At 44.0% G+C, this 22,431-nt stretch overlaps 1 protein-coding gene across 1 annotated transcript in view; it reads right to left on the reverse strand.

Annotated features, from left to right (window-relative positions):
* Positions 1 to 22,431, reverse strand: part of PRKCA (protein kinase C alpha) — a 406,370-nt gene that overhangs the window by 250,268 nt on the left and 133,671 nt on the right. Inside the window, exon 3 of the mRNA XM_002921719.4 lies at positions 519 to 601. Coding sequence (XP_002921765.3) covers positions 519 to 601 — 83 coding nt within the window. The remainder of the gene's footprint in view (positions 1 to 518; positions 602 to 22,431) is intronic.

Here is a 22,431-nt window from a genome sequence, read left to right on the forward strand (position 1 = left end):
GGCAGCATCAGAGATCGGTTGGTTCAGTGGAATGGATGCTAAATTATTTAAATCAACAGCAGCATTTATAATACATCATGAAAAGGCAGCAAGGATCTCATGAAGTCAACGAGGAAGAGGTGGTCACACTGGCCCAAAGCAAGGACAGTCCTGTTAGTCAACAAACCGTTAGGGCGAACCGTGAAGGGTGATTTACGTTTGTTGTGAAATTTGTCAACATCTTCAGAAAAGAACCACACTGTGTTTGTGAAAGCTCCTACTATAAAGTTGGTGGATGTAGCTCATGTGGTTGCCCACAGTGGAAGAGTACAAGCTAGCAAATTCTTCTCCAACCCCAAAGTAGTCCTGTCAGGGCTCCGAAGGACTAAAGATCTGTCCATCGGTATGAGCCGAAGCTGTAGAGAACTCACTGACGAGTCTTCCCATTAAGAGTATGTGCCAAAACAACACTTGTACAGGCATAAAAAGAGGTGAAGTCAGAGATCTGCACTATCATCAAATGTTTCCAGGCTACTTACGTCGGTGTCGGGTCCCTTATCCGCACCCGGACAAGAAAAAGTGACAAATTCATGGCACCTCTTGTGAACCACAAAACAGCAAACTGGTGGAGAGAAAAGAAAACTAAAATTAGTAATTTAATAACACAAGCTTTGTTTTCCAAAACAGGGCTACGTCCCTTTAGAAGTCCGTTTAATTTCACTACAGACAGAATCTCAAACAGCAATCAGAAGGCATTTTTTTCAAGACTCAGCAACATTTGGTATGAATTGGACTTACAGATAATAGCACCATAAAATGTCAGGTGTGACAGGGCCCAAGGAGACCTAAACCCTAGTTCCTATTTTCTAAAGTTGGGGGTGGGAGGTGGGCAGAGATCGTAAGACACTTTCCCAAGATATAAACCATAAATCAAAATTTCAGCTACTTTGCACTGTCTTATACCAATACACACACATGCATAGAAAGGTCTAACACATCATACCCTGGGCAGGGGGGGTGTGGGAAGAAAAAAATAACAGATCACATACAGAGAGATATCTATGTGGGTTGCAGAACTTCCTCAGCAGAATTCTGAATTCAAAGAACTCATTAAGACACAAACCCAGGGGGCACCTGGGTGGCTCCATTGGTTAAACATCTGCCTTCGACTCAGGTCATGATCCTAGGGTCCTGGGATCAAGCCCCGCATGGGGCTCCCTCTCCCTCTGCCCCTCCCCCTGCTTGTGCTCTCTCTCCCCCTTGCCCACTCCCACTCTATCTTAAATAAAATCTTAAAAAAAAAAAAAGACACAAACCCAATCTACAGAAAACAGCCCTTAGAAATGAAAAGAAAAAAAAAAAAAGGCAAACACCTTCACACCATCTTGCACATGCATGCTTGCCACAGATGCTGTCACCAGTTGAAGGAAGTCCCCACAAATCTACCACATCTCCTACAGAACAAATATTTTCCAAGTTCAACATGGTTTTGGAAAACATTCAGGATGGATCAATAAAAGAACTGTTATAGAAATTAATAAGCAATCCCCTAAGAGGGTCTATGGATAGATAGTATAATATGGAGGATCCAAACCCCCCCCCCAAAAAAAAAACCAACCTGGTTAGTCCTTCCTCAGGAGCTTGAAGCTTACCAGAGCATATGACCAACTACTCCACTCTTCTTTGTTGAACAACTAGCTAAAAAAAAAAAAAAATACCCCATAATAGTGGGTAAGCCCTGAGTCTGTTCCACAGAAGGAAAGCTAGAGCTTCCCAGACTCGGGCTCTTTCCTTCCCTGCAACAATACCACAACTCCCTGCACGTGTGGCCACGGACAAAACCAACTGAAGACAGTCATTCTAGTGAGGGGGAGAAGGCGGCAGGTTTGCAGAGATCCCGAGAGGAGAGCAAGTACCAAGCCTCGTGCTCAGAAAGCAAGCAGAGGGCCTGGAGTGGCCACGAAGACATTCAGAAGGTTTTGGTAAGCGTTGGGAGCCACTGAGAGGTTTGAACAGGAGTAATATGGACAAAAACAATGCTTTAGAAGGGAAAGTGGTGGCAACAGAAAGAATTTAATGGACTAGATTTGGGCCATGAGGCCCAATTAGAAGCCTCTTGTCTAGTCTACAAATGAAAGTAATTGCCCATTATTCGGTCTGCTAAGAAATGGAAATGATAGATGCCAGAGATATTGCAGAAGAAAGACTTGACTTGCCAACGGAACAGATACTATGAGCATCCTATTACATGTCATTTATGATGGGTCCCCTCACGTTCAGTATCTGAGTCCTACGTAATATGCGTCAATATCTACATTCTATCAAACAGAAAATATCGCTTCCCCTTTCCTTCTACTGTGTCCTAAGCCATTGACAGGAGCAGAAAAGATGTAAGAGGGGATGCCAAGATTTTATACATGGGTGACAGGAAAATGAGTACATGAAAGGAATTATATATATATTTAAAATACATATATTACATATAAGTATGTGTGTGTGTTTTAGATATAGAAAATAACCAGAGGATGAAGATGTAGGTATGCCCTGTCAGGATAGTGGATAAAGGATGGTTGTTTTCTTTTAAAATAGTTTTCTTTTAAGGTGGTCATAATACAATATTCACTATAAAAATACTTCCGTAAAAAAAAAAAAAAAAAAAGAAGATGGGCCTCATATGAGCAGGCAGCGTTGGCCACAGGAGGGAACCATGCACAGGAAACGGACAACACAAGACGTCTTGAAGAGCATCCTTTTGGAAGCAGAGATGTCCGAGTGAAGGGTTCTCCCTGGCTGCCTGCCCCGCCCACCGCACCTGCCCACCAGGAGGGCAGGAGAGGATGGAGAAGCGATGGAGAGCCAGTTCCCAGGCTGCCCCAGCAGGCCCAAGACACTGCAAAGGGCAGCACTTAGCTCCTCCAAGCCCTCAGAGCAGCTTTTCCCACAATGTTTCTGCTAAAAGCATCTCCACTGCAACCCTCTCCAAGGATGGATAGATAATAAAGCACAGCTGTGACGGCACAAATTAATCTCATCTGCTCACTCTCCCCAGGCACAAAGTCATCGCTCACTCACTGGAATTAGAAAGATAAATTACGAAAGGAAAAGGGTCACAGAAGCATTATTTCCTCATCATAGTTTATTATGGATATGGTGTTTTGAAGGGAAAATGAGCATTCGGATTCCCTACTTAATCGTTCAACATACGGGGTTGTTTTGTTGTTGTTGCTGAAGAAAAACCACCTCTGCATTCAGGTGAACACTTACAAAAACCTGTATTTATCAAATCCATTTGGATGATTTTTTTTGTATCTGTTCTTTCCATTCCCATTTACCTGTCAATGCAATTATAAATCTCAACCCACAAGGATTTCTACTGTATGCCTCAAAAAAGTCTAATATCCAATTTTATCCCAAGAAGCTCCAGGCCCTCAGCACGCAGTATAATTTTTAGGGGACAGTGAAAGTCCCACTTACCCCCAAAACTACTTCCTCCTAGCCTACCTTAGCTGCCCCCCTCCCTCCTTACACATGAAAGTCACATCTAGAAAGGACTAGATTCACCTAACAAGAGGTGGAGAAAAGGATGCTATGAGAGCTGCTCATGCATGTGAGCTGTCGGAAAGATAAAGACCCTGTGAGGCTTGTTCAAAGATTTGAGATGCAGAATGACGACCTTCAGAGAAAGAAGAAACAACCCATGTCTAGGTAAGTATAAGGAGAGAAAGCCCAGTTAGCCCCCTTCTCCTATCCCACCCCTACCCCAGGGGCAGGGAAGAGGAGCCCTGCCTTGGCAGACTAGGGCTGCATACAGCATTTGTCTGGGAAAGACCATCCCGGAAAGCTGAGCAACGGTCAGAGATCCCAAAATGATGGCTGGTGGGCCTTGACCTTTGGTGTCAAGTTCCCAACTAAATTGGATAATGCATATTTTGTAAGACAGTACAATGCAAACATATAAGAAGTCTTACTAGGGTAGCTGAAGAATGAGGAATAGATTGCCTCAATAATACAAGAGAATGTATCAGGTTTACCAGGAGATGGTCAGCATAGTGTTTCCCCAGGCTAAAAATTAGGAGCGGTTTTTATTTTTTATTTCCACAATTCTAAAGGTCTTCATCTCACCATGCTGTATGGAGCCAGGGGAGTTGGGGAGAGCTGGGGATAAGGCAGTTCTGTCACACGGTGTGGATTTCGTACATATTTGTCTGAACTTGGCAGGCAGGAAGTGGAGACACACATCCCAGCAGATTCCTCCCGCTCCGTCGTTTGTCCTGGATCTGGAAACTTGGTGCTTAAACAAGACTTTGCTTAAGCAAGCACAGGCTGGCCAATCAAATGAGGATGAAGTCCCATTTTCCAAGACTTTGGGGCACGTCTGCTTATATAACCAAATGATAGGATTTAAAATATGAAGCTGTCCGGCAGCTTAAAGTCACAAAGTAAATCTTCATTCAATTATTTTCTAAGCACAAAACCGCTTTCCTCTAATCCTCTATGTGATATGCTTATGCTGCCCAACAGTGACGGATGACACGTGAAATGCATAAATCACACGAAGCAAATGACGTGGGAGGACAAAAAATAAAGACCAGAGGCTTGGCCAAATAATGATTCTTAACATTACCTGGCTTTAAAATGGAGGGGGTTTCATCGAATGATCCATATCACATGCGCATCTTACTTACAGAAGTAAGCTAAATGGAAATTAAGGAGAATGTTCACCATCTGTCAGAAGTAGATTTCCAAGACAGAGTAATGCTCACCTATGTTTGGCACAAGAATTCACAATGATTTCTAAAATACAGAGGTGTGTGGTGATGCTGCTGTGTGGATGTTAACAGTGGTTTTCAGCCGTGCTCATGAAAATGAGCAAAACCCAACAAAGAACGATCTGAAAGCCAAACAGTGAGAGAGAAACACTCCCTTCTGATACTGCACCCCCATGAATTTGATCAGAATTGATTTAACTATAACGGTCCTGGCTCACTAGACACTCCTGGAGGGACAGGAGAGAGCTTGCTTTCTGCACCAAATGTCATCACGCAGATGGAGGACTTGGGGCTCTTGATACTAGACAGTGTTCTCCAGAGTGATCTTGGGCAAGCAGCAAGCCCAGAGACATTTTCTATGTTTCATTTAAACAGAGCTTTACCGGGGGGTGGGGGGAGCATGGCGAATGGATGCTACATATAAAGAAATCAGGTACGGCTACCTGCTCGTGAATGCAAACTGCTCCTTACAAGTGCCCCCAACACAGATCCCACGTAAATCAAGTAGGTGCAGCAACAGCTCTGAAAGGAGAGAAAATTCTAATTGAAGGTGATCCGTCACCACCTCATACCCACTAGGAAGACTATTAAGAAAACAGAACAACAAGTGATGGAGAGGATGAGGAGAAATTGGAACCCTCGTCCATCGCTGGGGAGACTATAAGACAGTACAGAAGGTAAACACAGAACTACCCTATGATCCAACAATTCCACTTCTAGGTCGAAAACAGATATTTGCACACCTATGTTTCACAGCAGCAGCATCCGTAATCGTTACAGGTGGAAACTTACAAGTCCACCAACAGATGAATGGATAAACAAAATGCAATATATCCTTATGATGGATTATTTGGCCTTAAAAGGGAAAAATTCTGACACCTGCTACGACATGAACCCTCACAGTATTATGCTAACAGAAAGCAGCCAGACACAGACAGACAGATACTGTCTGGTTCCACTTACAAGAGGTACCCAGAATAGTCAAACCCAGAGACGGAAGGTAACACAGAGGTTATCAGGGGCTGAGGAAGAGGACTGGGGCATTAGCACTAAACGGGTGGAGTTCTATTTGGGACAATAGAAAGCTCTGGAGATTGATGGTGGTGATGGCTGCACACGGCTGGCCAACTGAAGTCAAGGCGCTGGACGCCACTGAACCGTATACACGAGATGATCAAAACGGGAAATCTTACGGTATGTAGATTTTACCACAATAAAGTTTCATTCATCAACCTGCAATGATATTTATGAAATTATAAATGAGACACAGCCTTGTAGTCCTGCTTCTGTGAATTTTCTGTGGTTATTTTTGTTCACAGTTGAGCTAGTTATGAAACCAAGAAAGACTTGCTTCCATTGCATTAAATTCTTTTTTTTTCTTTTTTTTTTTTTTTAAAGATTTTATTTATTTATTCGACAGAGATAGAGACAGCCAGCGAGAGAGGGAACACAAGCAGGGGGAGTGGGAGAGGAAGAAGCAGGCTCATAGCAGAGGAGCCCGATGTGGGGCTCGATCCCATAACGCCGGGATCACGCCCTGAGCCGAAGGCAGACGCCTAACCGCTGTGCCACCCAGGCGCCCCCCATTGCATTAAATTCTTAATAAAGGCAATGACCAAATAGAGTGGGGACATGGCGAAATTCAGAGCAGAGGATTCCCAGGACCGCTGAGGACCAGAGAGGTGTCCCACCAACCCTCCCATCTCACTCAGCAGCGGTCAAAGTCAATAATGCTGATGGAGACCAGGACCTTTACACTGAAGGCCTGGCTCTTTTACTAAATCCTTGTGACAGTGATGTTCCACCCATGTGTAAAATGGGACCCTATTTACACCGGACATGAATTGCCATGTTCACAGAAGAGAAAAAATATATACTACATATATCACTTTCCACTTCTCTTCAAGAAATCTTTTCTTTTCCTTTTCACCCTCACGTCTGTATCATTTCAAATTCAGGTCAGAGTCATTTAAAATGGAACATATGCATAAAAACTCCCTGCTACCCAAAATTAATGGGAGAGGGTACACATTATGTAACAAATCCCAAGTTCAAGGAAAAAACCTACTATAGTTAATCATCTGACATTGTTTAGAACAGAAGACTGGTAGCTAGCTGAGTTTCCTCGAGGTCCTTTTTTTAAATACATGAATGGCTGCCATCATGTGAGGTGGTTTTAATTAAATTTTGCTTAGCTGGAAGGGATTAATGAAAGGTAGCGTCACATCAGGACACAATGAAATGAAAATCTCTAAGGCAAGTGCAACCACTTTCAGCTTTGTAGGGAAAGTCATGAAAATTTGAGCTTATGTTATATTTGCATGCTCAAAGAAAATTATTGGTTTCAGATTTGTAACAATGAAAACAGTCTTCTCGTGGGATACATGTTCAAGTTGTATGAAAACAAATCAAGTAAATGTGCTTTATCACATATTACTAGAAGGGATGACATTCTTCAGGAAGCACAGACTCTGCCTCTAAGAATTTGTGCACATACTCCCAGTAAACTCCCAAAACCCCCAGTATTCCCATTTCTGATCAGGCACACCCCCCCCCCCCCCCCCACCGCCAGGAGAATCACCTTTAACGTTTTCCTCTTCTCTAACGTCACCAAGTCCTACTGATTTATTTATTTATTTGTTTATTTATTTATTTTTGCATTCCTTCCTGGTTGGATTTGAGATACATTTTGGAGAAAGCACAAAGACAGAATAGGAGGTATAAAAGAAAGCCCCCCCCCCCCCGTTACTGGTCAGAGAAACTGGGCAAACAGTGTTGCCATCTTGCAACCAAGAGTAGAAACAATGTGAAACAGCACATAACACCAAGGAGAAAGAAAGAAACCAGATCTCTGTGCTGTTATTCACTTCTAGACTTCAGATATGGGAGCCGTCGAAGACACTTTCAAATATTCATTTTCTTTATATATACATATACCTCCACGTATACAATATACCTGAATACATAAGATCATATCACACACACTTTTCCAGTTTATGCCAGCATGCATGGAGTGTTCTGTACTTGCAACCGAAAGATACCTAAAACAATAAAGGGAGAACTGGCAGATTGTGGGAAATGAACGGAAAAGGCTGAGAGGTAAGAATGAACTGGAACCTGGAAGCTTGCAGCCTCAGCCACCTGCTTGAGGGAGTTACATAGGCTGGAGGAAGAGACAGGACTGTACGGTTTTAGACAAAGGGAGTACCCCCATCCTGCTGGGACATCCAAACAGATGTGTCAGGCAAGCAAGCAGAATTTCAAGCTTAGAGGTCAAAAGGCAGCTGGGGCCTGCAGACCAAATTTGGAGAGGCATCTGCATAGCTGAGAGCTGATGGGAAAATGGCAGATGAACTCCAAGGAGTAGGGAAGAGCCCTGGGAACACCCACATCTGTGGCTGATGGCGTAAAAGAGGTGGTGGCTTGGGAAGTGACAGGACAGAGTCCTGACTCTGGGGCCTGAGGGGATTGGGGGAAGATGAATTTCAACAACAGCTGGGCAATCACTGGTATAAAGGATTCTTCCAGAGCCAAGGAGGAAAGCTGAGATTTGAGGATGAGATTTGGCTCCTCATGGCCCAAAAGCCACACACTTAGAAGAAGGTAGATAATGACAGCAACACTTACGCCAATAGGTCCTTGATACACAGCTTCCCTTTTACTTATTCCCATATTCTTCAACCTGGAACTGAAATGGGATGGACTTCTCTGATACCATTAATATACAGCAGCAACGTCGTCTTAATTCCTTAAGCAATTATCATACAAAGGCCCAGCAGTTTTATAAGAAAACAAAAAAAATCCCTTAAAGTATGTGACAAATCAGGAAAACATGTTTGAAGGGAAATCCTAAGGCTTGATTTTTAAGCTCAGATCCGGCAGAGTTTTTGTGATTTCGAAATCATCTAAAGAACACAACTTCCCTTTTAGGTTCATAAGGGCATATCAAACCTCCATAACTTAGCAATACGATTTCCAATCTGAACACTGGCCCCAACATGCACTTCAGGTATCCTCTTTTTGACCCTAAAAAGAAACTGCATCCGTTCTACACAAGACTACCAAGCCTGTAATACCAGACTTTTCTCGGCAATATTTTCTTTGAAGATTTTTTTTAAAAGACTTTATTTATTTATTTGACAGAGAGAGACAGCCAGTGAGAGAGGGAACACAAGCAGGGGGGAGGGGGAGAGGAAGAAGCAGGCTCCCAGTGGAGAAGCCTGATGTGGGGCTCGATCCCAGAACGCTGGGATCATGCCCTGAGCCGAAGGCAGACGCTTAACGACTGCGCCACCCAGGTGCCCCTCGAAGATTTTTTTAAACAGTTAGGTTCATAGCAGAATTGAGTGCAAGATAAAGAGATTCCATAGACTGGTCCCCACACAGGCACAGCTTCCCCCACTGTCAACAGCCCCACCAGAGAGGTCCGTTTGGGACGACTGATGAACCTCACCGACACATCATTATCTCCCCACATCCACGGTTTATATTAGGGCTCACTGCAGTACTTTCAAGTCTTTTATTTTTTCAGTCTCCAAGGACTCAAACTGGGGTTTGAGAGAGACTTGGGAGGAGTTAAGAAGTTGAGCTGGACTCTAGAATCCTGTTCTTTGCCTTCCCTCCCTCCCCCTTCTAGTCTAAAACCTTCTTATTCTAATGGATCACGACCTGCTTCCTTTGCTCAGAAGTAACTGGCATCTAAGAGCATGGGTCTGACTTGTAGGGAACCCAAAACTACACTCTCAGCAAAATGCATGCCACTTCACAGCACCTCAAGCCTCTCCCAGAATGGCAGGCAAAAGAAACCTCAGCTCCAGAACTCTGGGAAAACGGTAGGTGGTAAAAACACAATGCAAATGAAGAATGGACTCGTACAGCATAGATGAAATCTCTAAATCTATAGCTTAATTCCATCCAGCTTGGGGTGGGTGCTCGGCAGGGATACATCTGTTTCTTGCTGGGGTTGTAAAAAAGCTACATTGTGACACGATGTTGGAAGAAATATTCTGGAGACTACAAGAGGTAATGAAATGGAAGGAATCTCTTTTTTTCTGTCTCTAAATGTGTTTTTCTGAGTGTGTCTATGTATCTTTCTGGGCAAGCCTTTTGGGGGAATACCACTCATCCTTTATTCATCCAATTATTCAGCAAATATTTATTGAGCACCTACTATAAACCTATACTCTGTAAGACCTGAAGGCCAAGGGGGTAGCCAAGACAGTTTCTGCTCATAGGGAAGCTCAGGGTCTAAAGAGAAAAACACATAAAGGAGCAGGGATCTCATATCCTCTCTTCCTTACTTCTCTGCCTCTCCATCCCCTTTATCTTCTACTGTTTTCCTCCTTTAATTCATTATAATGTAAAATCCAGGATTTTATAGTATTTATCACTGAATAGCTTTACCTTTCTCCATTTTAATATTGCAAAATATAACCTCTATTATCTTCAAAAAATTTAGACAAATGGAAATACACCATGTCTGTAATTTGCTCCAACAGACTCCAGCAAGGGGGGGGGGGCGGAGATGAAACAAGATTGGTAAAAGTCAACAATTACTAAAGCTAGGAGATGGGTATATGGTCTATTCTCACTACCTCTGCAGGTATTCGGAAATGTACCCAATAAAAGGCTAAGAGAATGAACAGTTAGATGGGTTTTTACCCCTATGTTTAAACTCTTCTCCTGCCCCCCCATTAGTCAAAGGTCACTGAGAAATCAAGACAATATTGACAAAAACCTGCTTAGAAAAAAAAACAGAACAGAGACTTCAAAAATAAGTTATTTTTATACCTAGTATGTCAAGAACATTCTCACAGTTCTTTCATAGGACAGAATTTAGGATCCTCTAACAGTTGTCCTTCTAGCTACTCTCTGAAGCACACTCAGTGTAATTTATTATTTCCACTCATCTCTCCTATGCAAATTGCCAAATAAAAATGTCATCTGATCGTTTCGGCATTAGTTGAATGTTATGAGTTGAATTGCCCCCTCCCCAGCCCCCAAATTCATATGTTGAAGTTGTAATCTCCAGAATCTCAGAATGTGAAATTATTTAGAAACAGGGTTGTTGCAGATATAATTCGTTAGGATGAGGTCATACTGGCATGGGGCAGGCCCTAAACTAGTGAGACTGGTATCCTTATAAAAAGGTGAAATTCAGACACAGACACACAGGAATACCATGTGAAGATATAGGCAGAAATTGGGCTGATGCTTCCACAAGCCAAGGAATTCCAACGATTGCCAGCAAAACACCAGACATGGGGAGGGTCATTTTCCCTCACTGTCATCAGAAATCAACCCTGCTGAGAACCATAAGCTCAGATTTCCAGCCTCCAAAACTGAGACAAACTTGATTAAGCCACCCAGTTTGTGGTACTTTGTTAGGTTAGAGCAGCTTTAGAAAACCAATATATGGAGGCACGTGGGTGGCTCAGTTGGTTACACACCCGACTCTTAGTTTCAGCTCAGATCACGATCTCAGCATCATGGGATCAAGCCCTGCATCAGGCTCTACACTCAGTGATGAGGGCAAGGAAGGCAAGCTGAGGACAAAGCAGAAGCTGACACCTTGCAAACCCGCCCCCCACCCCACCCCATGGGATGTATGCAACACTCCTCAGGCACTCCTGGCTGCCCTAAAGGACAAAGAAACAGTCCTTACTAACTACAGCCCATTGACAAGTTCTTGAAACAGGCATGGTGACATTCCTCTAGGAACTCAGCTGCCTCATGTCAATACTTTGCTAAGGGCAAAAGGCAGTCCTAGCCTGACCCCCTCCCCTCCACCAAGATCCTGTAAGTCTACTTTAACTATAGAAATTCCTTTGGAAACTTCCTTTATCTCTAACCCCCCAAGATAAGTGTTGGCAATCATCCCCCAAGCACATGACCCACCAATATACATCTGAAGGGTCTCATGACTTAGGTTTTATTAGACAGTAATAAATGACCTTTTCCCAACAACAGCTAGCCTCCTCAAGGTCCTGGAAACCTTGCTTCCAAAATTCCTTAGAGACTTACGCCATCCCTAACCCCCTCCCAACTTGAGGGTATATGATGGGTCATTCCTCACAACCCGGGGCAGCAGCTCTTTCTGCCCACAGGTCCTGTCCCCGCGCTTTAATAAACCACCATTTTGCACCAAAGACGTCTTAAGAATTCTTTCTTGGTCGTCGGCTCTGGACCCCACCCCACTGAACCTCACCTGTACCTCACCATCAGCACAGAGTCTGCTTGTCCCTCTCCCTCTGCTCCTCCCCCCAGCTCATGTTCATTTGCTCTAAAATAGATAAAACCTTAAAAAATATATATGTAAACCAAGGCAGTTTCTAGAAAAGAGTCAACAAATGAAAATTTTAATCAGAACTGTGTGCCATCAAGAAAACCACAACACCCCACTTCTCAAATGGAGCCCAAGTTATTAAGTCTATAAAGTGTCCAGGGAAAGGATTCATAGATATATAAGCTTCATATTTCAATTAAGTGATAGGAACAAGTAGTAAGGCCTTCAAGTCACTCTTCCCGGACAGCTCCATGGGATGGCATACCTGTGCCCATGAAATTCACCTGTGTCACCAATGGAGACCGAGGATACCTTCAAGTCCAAAGCAGCGATGAACAGTTCAAGTAAAGAATTAAGAGTTCCGTTAACACTTCCACCAGGAAAAATAAGGGCCCACAAAGATTATGGGTGATTGTAAGCAAAAATAGTTTAAAATCTGAATGGTTGATTTGAAATAGAAACCATGACATTCAAAAAAATCCCTGGGGCATTTGTATAGATTCATTCGCTCAGAATTATAAAGGAGTTTAATAAAGTCAGAACTCTTAAAGGGTCCAATATAGAAGTATTATCAGAATCTCAAAATTAAAATCCTTGACTTTGTATGTGTGTCCTACTTATATTAGCTGGTGCTTGCATTCAGGATAACAAGGACAATCAGGATAACAAGGTTTGTACAATGCTGGATTATGCATTAAGGACTTTTCTCCGTCTTTGGTGGTGAAATGAGTTTTCTAGGTGGTATGACACTTGTGTGGGGACCTAACACTTGGGACCCTCCAGGGACCAAGAGCCCAGGGAAGTCACCTTTAGCATTAACCTTCACGAGGCTATTACTAATTGAAACATCACAGAGTCTGAGAACAGCAGAATCAGGAGACTTCTACAAGAAGCCAGCTAGTGGTTTTCAAACTGTGCTCCCTGGAGGCCTTTTAGGGGGATTGGGTGGGTGGGTAATAAGGTCGGGACTCGTCTCTGTCTCTAGTCTACTCCTGTTTAATTTCAGGCTACGGTTTTATTCTTAAGTCAAAGCTTTGGCAGACGCACGAAGAGTCAACACCCTTAACAGGCATCTGTTCAGCAAACAAGCCTTTTGGTTACAAACTGAAGGTCAAGGGCATGGCCAAGAGCCAGGCTTTTCTGGTATTTGCAATTTTATAGCTTATTTTGAAAACGGATCGGATGTAAAGTTGCATGTCTATCTATTCATCCAGTCCTTTCAAAAAATCTCTGTGAAGCTCCTAGTAGAAGGGCCAGAAAGGCTGGCAGGCCCGTGAGGACTTTAGGGTTTTATAAAGCACCATCCTGAGGGGCAGTGGCAGCCCGGGGAGAGATGGCGGCAATCCTGAGTTTTCAAGAGAGATGACGTGCTTAAGGGAGAAGAGGAATCCGCAGAAGAGCAGACACAGGCCCGGGAGAAAGGCAAGCAGACAGCCGGAAGCCTTGAAATAGGAAAGGTGGGAATGTCTCAAATAGGAAGTTTTCAACAGTCTCCCTCTCACAAGTAGTCAGGAAGTAGCTGAGACAAACCTATTAGATCAGGGACTGGAAGGTCATTGTCATGCACAGGTTGAGGCTTGGGTAGCTGTAAAAACAGAAACCAAATACAGGGGGCGGGCAAGAAAGGAGGTGGTAAAGAAACACAGGCAGTGAAGAGAAAGCATTCGGTTTAAATTCTGGTTAACTGATATTAATTGAGCAACAGCGACATCCCAGGCACAGTGCTAGACCCTGGAGTCTACGAAGATCAGTAAGGCTCAGGCACTTCAAACAGCTTCAAATCTAATCGGGTGAACATCAGGATCATGAAGACCGTCAAGTCTTCCCAATATGGGCCGGCTGTGAGCACCGAGGGAAAAGCCTCTTCTCCCAGCCTCAAGTTTCCGCAAGATTTGTGGCAGAAATGATGCTGTTGCCGAGGCTGAAAAAAGGACACAAGGTCGAGGGACTTTTTCTTACCACGATGGGCAGTCATCTGACAGAGCCAGCAGTAACACCCGACGTAAAAATATGAAAATAGGCACGGACTGCCTCATGCAAACTTCAGAGGCAGGTAGGTGGTCAGAGAAATCAAGCACTGATGGAAAGGAATGTGATTCATATCAGTCAAGAAAATATTACTCTTGGTCATGATTCACAGAAGGAAATTATGAAGTTGTTCCAAATATTTTAGTCAACACTCATTTCGGAATCTGGTACCTTTTTTTCCCTTTTGGTCACGTAATTACAAAGCTCCCATGGGTAAGTTAGGGAAAAGCGTTTCAAATTTAATGTTCTGGTTTGGCTTTGATTTCAGTCAACATCGAAATAGGGATGGGAACGGTCTCAGAATTGAAAAGACATTTAAGTTTAGTTAGAAATGCAGGGCTTAATAAAAGCAAACGTGGTACCGCGTTACTTCTGAAATTTGAGGGGCAAAACACGGCGGTCGTTTTTAATTCTTAGAGATGAATACATGCAGAAGGGTTCCATAAATAAAATGTTTTCATTTTCTTGAGATTCCATTGAGTTTATATGACAAAAATCTGTTTGTATTATTATATAAATTTCTACCCATGTAGCATTTCTCCCTGCTTATCTTGGAGAACAAATCAAAAGAAGCCATAATACACTAATCACCTCCCTTTTATCAAATATGTTGGGAACTAATAAAGCATCAGGGATGTGGAACACAACATAATTACAAAGCAATGAGGCTACAAGTTTCCAAAAAGGAAATTTGAAAGTGTCCAGGGGATTCCAAAGCCCACAGGTAACAGCGGTGAGCACGTGGGGAAAGAATAAGACAAAGGAACTGACAAAGTTTTCGTACAAATAAGGACATCAAGCATAGACAGAGGCAGAGAAGAAATGAAAATTAAACCAGAAATCAACGTTACAAAACGAGTAGGTTACACTGATGAATGCATGCCAGAAAATAAGGCAAAGGGGATTAATAAAGGACTTGTTATCCAGCATTTTAAGATCAAAGGGCTTTTAAAATCTATACTTAGCCCCAATGCCTCAAAAAACCTACATTTGACAATAATCACAATATAGAGCTATTTACTGATTTTTTTTTTTAAATGTACATGTTTTTGCATGGGGAAGAATCTGCAAGGATATGGACCATAGTGATAAAGGGACTGTGTCTGGTATGGTGTTTGGGAAGATTTAATTTTACTTTTTTGTTCATCTGCATTTTCTAATTTTTTCAACCATTAATGTATTAAAAATATAACTAAGATGTTTACAGCACGAAGTTGCAAAATTGTAAAGTGTTTTGACTCTTAAAAAAATTACTTGGTGCATATTCAGAATTAAATTTGTTATATCGTATGCCTATCAGGTATTTGAATACAACTGCATGACTCATGCTGCTGGGTGGGCAGCCATGGGGTTTGAACAGAGATTAGAAAACGACTCAAATATGCTTGAGGACAGTGACAGACAAGCACAAAAACCAAAAAAACAAAAACCCAAGAACAAAGCATAAAAGTGTTAACATCTAATCTTTGCTTAAAAACCTTTTGTTCCACCGTAAGAAAGGATGAGATCTTGCCATTTTCGACAACATGAACAGACCTAGAGGATACTATGTTAAGGGAAGGAAGTCAGAAGAACAGATGCCATGTGCTTTCGCTTATATGTAAAATCCAAAAACGATGAACAAAAAGCAGACTCAGACCTATAAATACACACAACAAACGGATGGTTGGGGTGGGGAGACGAGGGGAGAGGTGGGCAAAAACAGGTGCAGGGGAGTGGGAGATGCAGGCTTCCGGTTACAGAGTAAGTCGTGGGAATAAAAAGCACAGCATAGGGGATACAGTCAATGGTATTAAAATAGCATTGTATGGAGACAGGTGGTGGCTACACTTGTGAGTCCAACACAACTACCTTGTGAATCGCTATGCTGTACACCTGAAACTAATGTAACATGGTGTGCCAACTATACTCAAAAAATCTTAACAGTTCCACAGTTAGCAATTATTTTGAATGATGAGAGATGTGCACAAAGACGTGTGGCATAGATGCTTCGAACCACATTATACAGAATATCAGAAATTGGAAAGAAGCTAAGAGTCCAACAGAGGAAAAGTAGGTTAGCAGGTGTCCATTGGATACATGTAATTACTCTACAGCCATAACAGCTATGGGGTAAGAGAATATTTACCAAACAAAGCAGGTAAGCATCTAGGATGTGTTATTAAATAAAAGTAAAGGTGGCTACAAAATAAAATGGTAGATATTTTAAAATGCATGCGCTATGCAACTCATTAATGAGGGAACCAGTAAGTCGGTAAATCTGGTTCAAACAGAATCAAACTCTAACAGAATTAGAGTTCACCAAGAAAGGCATTCTGGGAAAGGTTGGCTGCGAGAACGGCAGTGACTGCTCACGGGATAAGGAGGTTCTAGAATGGACTATGCTGGTGGCTGCACAATTCCAAATATTAGGAACCACTGAATTGTTCCCTTTAACAGAGTGGGCTGGCTATACATACAGTGAATTCTATCTCAAGGTTTTCTTTTGCTGTTGAAAACTCACATTTTTCTTTCAGTTTTATCAGAATACAACGGACATCCAGCACTGTGTAAGCTTAAGGTCTACAGTAGGACTGACTTATACTGTAAGCTGACCACCACAATAAGTTAGCACGCGTCATCTCATACAGACACCAAGAACGTTTTTCCTTAGGAGAACTTTTAGTTGTTTTTGAAATGCGAAAAATCAAACAAAAGGAGGAAGAACACTCTCAATCCTTGGGTGGTCTTGCAACCAATGCCCCCGTAAAACACTGCAAGGACAGGCCATTCACCTTTAGGACTCATTTCCAATATTTTAAATCATTTTCTTAACATTGAAATGGTATCTCTATGCCTTTTGAGATGGTCTTTGGAACTATCAACAAGACTAAGAAAAACAGAATGAAAAAAAATCTAAGTAAAGACAGAGCCTGGCTAAGAAGGAAATCGAGGACCCCAAGAAACAAGGCAAGGCTGGGGCCCTGGAGGCCACCGAGGGGGGGCAGTCCTTCCTCTCCATTTCCTATGAAGAGAGAACACACACCAGGGAATCCAAATGGCAGCCCCTTCCACAAAGAGGTAACAGGACGAGCACCAGCCAGCACCTTAGCACCCACTTCCGACCCCCCACTCCCTCCACCCAGAGGCTGGACACTGACAGAACCTCTGCCCAGCTGATCTAGACCAGGCATGCCTTGGCTGATGTTCTCGCCCAGCTTTCCAAAGCCACCCTCTGTGCCCAGGGCCTCCCCTAGGTCAGACATGTCAGGGAGCCTGGCTAGACAAGGGGGAGGAGGTGCCATGCTACACAGAGGCACAGGCCCCAAGGGATAAGCCAGCAGAACTTGGACCCAGCACCCTCTCCACCCCAACAGCCGAAGACCCCAAAAGTGTGTTAAGTCCCAGGAGAATCAACTACCAAGGAAGGGAGTCAGAAACCACAGCCTCTTCCGTCCAGATGTGGCGCAGAACGAGCTAAGATTATATAAGGGCCCACCACAAGTGTGGAGGAGGGTTCCTCAGCAATAGGCATGCCTTCAAACCCTCACCTGCAGCAATCAAAACCCTCATTACATGGCTGAGTGTGACTGCACCTCATTCCACAGATGTTAGTAAATACCTACAACGTGCAAATACCTGTGTCCGTGAAAGATGCTTCCTGACAAGTAGACAAGATAAAATGTATCCAGTACGGATGTGAATGGAGAGGTGGGGGTAATAGGATTTATCTTCTGTGAACCCATGGAAGGCAAGTTTCCCAAATGGTGGGGGGGGTGGGGAGAAACTGGGAAAGATAGTACATACCCTAACTGACAAAATTAGAAACCCAAAGGAAAAAAAAAAATCCATAGCTAGACCAGGCTGATTCCACAAACTAGATGCTAATCAAGAGGGCATCAAACAGTAAGGATACTTCGAATTCCAACATCCAGCTTCGGTTCTGTAGAACTAGAGCTCAACAGCACAGATGAAGACAAAGGAACTTTAACTGATACAATTAATTAGTATGGATGCCAAAAAAAAAAAAAAATCAAGAGGCGGCTGCATTAACAGATGTCTACAATCTAGAATGGAGGAGGTGAGAGTTCCATACAAGCCTTCATTCCTCCTGAGACATGATTCAGGGTTCCAAAAGTTCCCTTATCATCATGCTTGCCGTCTCTTTGGTTTAGGGGAGACTTCAAACCACATCCTAAAAAGGATGGAGATCCGCCTGAAAGGGAAGTCTTAGCCTGCAACATAGCTTTCTGCAAATATTTGAAGGTCTGCTCTTTGCAGGAAGGATTAAGCTTGTTCTGTTTGTCCCTAAAGGATGGAAACCCTATAGGACCCAAGAGTGAAAGTCATAGTGGGTTAGATTTCAGCTAAGAGCGGATGATGTAAGGGCTATCTGAGAATGAAGGAGGCCTGTGGAAGCATTAGGGAACACTGGAGCTGTTCGTTTAGGCAGAGCATGGAAAATTGCTCTCAGTGAACACCGGGGGAGGCTTTCAGATACTCTACGTGACCCAGATGACACACACATTTTACAGTTTGAATATGCACCCTAAAAATCCCAAAGCAACCACATTCTACCAAAGCAACTAACTGCAATAACCCCATTTATAAAAAATTTCGGTTCCTACTAATCATTTAAGTTGCAAGGAATGAACTTCTAGCATGAAACACACATCTAAAAGACGACTCTTCAGGAAAAAAGAGATTTCCAGGGATGGGATGGTCTCGCCAGCACGTTTTAAAGCTCATGGTGGAATGTGTATCTGGAAGCTACAAACTTGGTCCTTTTCCACCTGGCTCATTACAGCTACAAGACTCACGTGCGCTGCGGCCCCAGGACACAGCTACCCTCAGCCGTTTCTCAAGAGTGTAGCGGAAGAGTTGGTACTTTGGCAATGTGCAGAATGACAAAAGCCTTTTGACTTGACGGACTCCTCTGCTGATCAGATGTATTCCCAGGCAACATTCCCTGGCATCAGGCAGGAAAGCTACATGCCAGGGGTCCAGGGCCCCATCCAGTTTTAAAGCTCTCACGTGTGGGGGCGCCTGGGTGGCACAGTCGTTAAGCGTCTGCCTTCGGCTCAGGTCGTGATCCCAGCGTTCTGGGATCGAGCCCCACATCAGGCTCCTCCCCTAGGAGCCTGCTTCTTCCTCTCCCACTCCCCCTGCTTGTGTTCACTCTCTCACTGGCTGTCTCTCTCTGTGTCAAATAAATAAAAAAATCTTAAAAAAAAAAAAAAAGCTCTCACGTGTGCCCACACACCTACACAAGACAATGTCACTGGAGATTTCTGATCACGTCGATGGAACACTGGTGTTATTTCTTCCTAATCCGGGCATGCTGCTGCAGAATGATCTCTGTTAAACTGTATAGCATCAGGTTACTTGAACGGGGTTGATGACACGAGAAAAATCAAGAATATGAATACCAGTCTTCATCACACTCTTCCCAAAGGACGGAAGGACGAGGAGGCAGTGCCGGAGAGAGGTAAACTGCAGAGTCACACAAGGAGTTAACACGCAAGGAGTCAAGAGTTCCAACCCTGTCTGGATTGAGGGCTCAAAGCTTTTACCACATGCTGCTGGGCACAGAGTAAGCTCCCCCACGATCACAGCTACTCGGGTTATGATGTGGTGGTGGCTCGGGCCATTATCGTGCTCTAATTTTCCCCACCATTACACTTGGATTTGAACAGTAGGATGGGAAAGGTCTGGCTGGACAGAGGGTCTCCACGGTGACTGAAGGTCTGGGCACCAAGGTGTTCTCGTTCTGAAGGTCAGGTGCTACAGGGAAGGTGCCGGAGCCCAGGTGTGAAGACCAAGTCCTGAAAAGGGCAGGGCAGCTCCAGCAGAGAGGGAGAGATGGGGAGCAGTGTTCCAGGTGAACAAGCTGGGACAAGCCCATGCGGTCAGCACAGGTGGGACGGAGCAAGGTAACTGGAAACCCAAGGTCGGAGGCCAGTCACAGTGAGACTCCTGGGCCAGGGCAGACGGAGCAGGTCCAGGCACCACAGCTAAACGAACCCAACGACTAGATGGAAGGACCAGGTAGTGGGGGGACGGGGCCCACCTGTACAGTTGAGTAATAACATTTGATGCTGGAGCAGGGGAGAATGGAGGATGGGTGACACGAAGCAGGCATTTCTCCCAGCTCTGGGCAACAGCCTCCCCAGTAAGAAAGGAGAGGAAGAAGTGTTCTTAAAGGCTCTGACGTCAGCCTGGCCAAGAACTGAAGCTGCCCCCTCGTGACCCATCAGGCAGATCCGGGTTCAAGCACCTCAGACGGTGGCAGGAAAAGCTAGTACCTCAAAGAGGCACCAGCTTCTCTGAAAATCGGAGAAGTGACCTGCACTCATTGTGCAACTAACCGGATTCTCCTGCTGCTTTACATCTGGGATCCACACAGGAGCCTAAGCGCTGGGCCGGTTTTCCAAAAACCCCTTTTGCAGGAAAGTGCCTGGGTGGAGGGGTGGGGGGTAGTTGTCGGCTGAAGGCACTGACAGGATCTGGAGTCACGTTCATTTGAAGATATTCACTCCAAGCAGCCTGCCCTCAAACTCTGCTGACTCTTCACTTCCTTTTTGGCAACCAAGTGCTAAACCCGGGAAGTAAATATGAGGTCAATTTTGTGGAAACACCTGATAATGGATTTCTGTTCCCTTGACAAAAAAAGAAAATTGGAGATATGCTAACAGGATTCATGGAGTATAAGGAATGATGAAGACTATTTTCACCCTGCCACCCTCGATGAGCAAACACAGGATGTCTGCCTGCGTGTGGCTATGGGAGCTGTGAGCAGGCGTGACCTCCCTCCCCTGGTGATCACAGCCCTGGAACCAGCAAGGCAAAGCCTGGACCGTCCAGGAGCTACCAACCACCCCCACCTCGGGCTCCCTGAAGGCTGCCTCATTGGTTATGAACAGAACTTAAGCCTTACTGATCGCACGGATCGATCCAATCCTGATTCTTCTGCTTTCTCATCTTTCCTCTCAAAATCCCGTAGAGCAGCTGAATATGTTTGCCCTGAGCTGTACAGGGATTCTCAACATAAGCCATTTTTTCACCAGTGGTCAGGCACCAACTTAACCACACCTTTCATGAAACCAAATGAGGACAGGATGGGGAGAGCAGCAGGAAAGACAGGTTTCCCTCTGTGCCTTTAATAAATTAGATTTGATTTCTACCTTTTCATTTTTAAAAAAGAACGTTCACTGTTGTTTTAAATTTCTGATATAGAAAACTTAGGGGGGCGCCTGGGTGGCACAGCGGTTGAGCGTCTGCCTTCGGCTCAGGGCATGATCCCGGCGTTATGGGATCGAGCCACATCAGGCTCCTCTGCTGTGAGCCTGCTTCTTCCTCTCCCACTCCCCCTGCTTGTGTTCCCTCTCTCGCTGGCTGTCTCTATCTCTGTCAAATAAATAAATAAAATCTTTAAAAANNAAAAAAAAAAAAAAAAAAAAAGAAAACTTAGGAAGCAGTCCATTTTTTCTAACACATTCAGACTCCCCAGTCTGAAAACAGGTTTTATATGTGCTCTGCCTAAAATCCCAGAGGGATGAAAATCATTGCTCTGCTCTGGGGTGACAATATTTTCCTGTGACCATCCTGTCTGTAACACATCGTTGCAACTCCATTCCATTCACTATACCTTTACTGGGTATCTGTGCTGTACCAGACCCCGGCCCTGTAGGAAATGAATAACCCGAGGGAGTTCACGAGCTAAGTAGCAAACACGCGCTGGGCAATGATAAACACTCTGAGCGGTCCAAGTTGTCAGTGGTGGCTACAACCTATCGCCCTGAGAACAGAGTGCAGAATATTTGATACAGAGCGCCCCATCTTTCTTTGCGTTGTATTACTGATTGCCACCAACACAAAATAAACTTTGCTCTGGTAAATGCTACTCACGGGAATGAAAAAATTAGGGAAACAAATTATTAGGTCAGCAAATGCAAGAAGTGAATCTGAAGTTTCAGAAATTAGAGAGCATGCCCAAAACAGGGTTGAAGTTCATTTATTCACTATATCCTCATGCTCTAGAATGCATGGGACACTTTGTGTAAACATAATAAACTGAAAACACAGGTACCAGATGCCGGCCAAACGTAAGGAAAGCTTTATGAAGGTGTCGCCCCTCTCATCTGAAACCTAACCTTCAGGGCCATCTAATGAAACACATACTAAGTTAGAGTTGCTAGTTACCGAATCAGCTGAAGAGGGCGAAGCCAACCAAAGGCTGCTTTTGCAACTTTTGATTTACTCTGTTCCCTCACCTACTCAAGTCATGCAACACTGGTTTCAGGGCTGCACTGCATTACTTCTGCTGGTCTCCCTCAAAATTACATCCTAGAATATCAAGTCCTTCAAAAGGGGATGTCCCGGTATTGAAAG

Source organism: Ailuropoda melanoleuca, chromosome 13, assembly GCF_002007445.2.
Source record: "Ailuropoda melanoleuca isolate Jingjing chromosome 13, ASM200744v2, whole genome shotgun sequence".
Classification (NCBI taxonomy): Eukaryota; Metazoa; Chordata; class Mammalia; order Carnivora; family Ursidae; genus Ailuropoda; species Ailuropoda melanoleuca.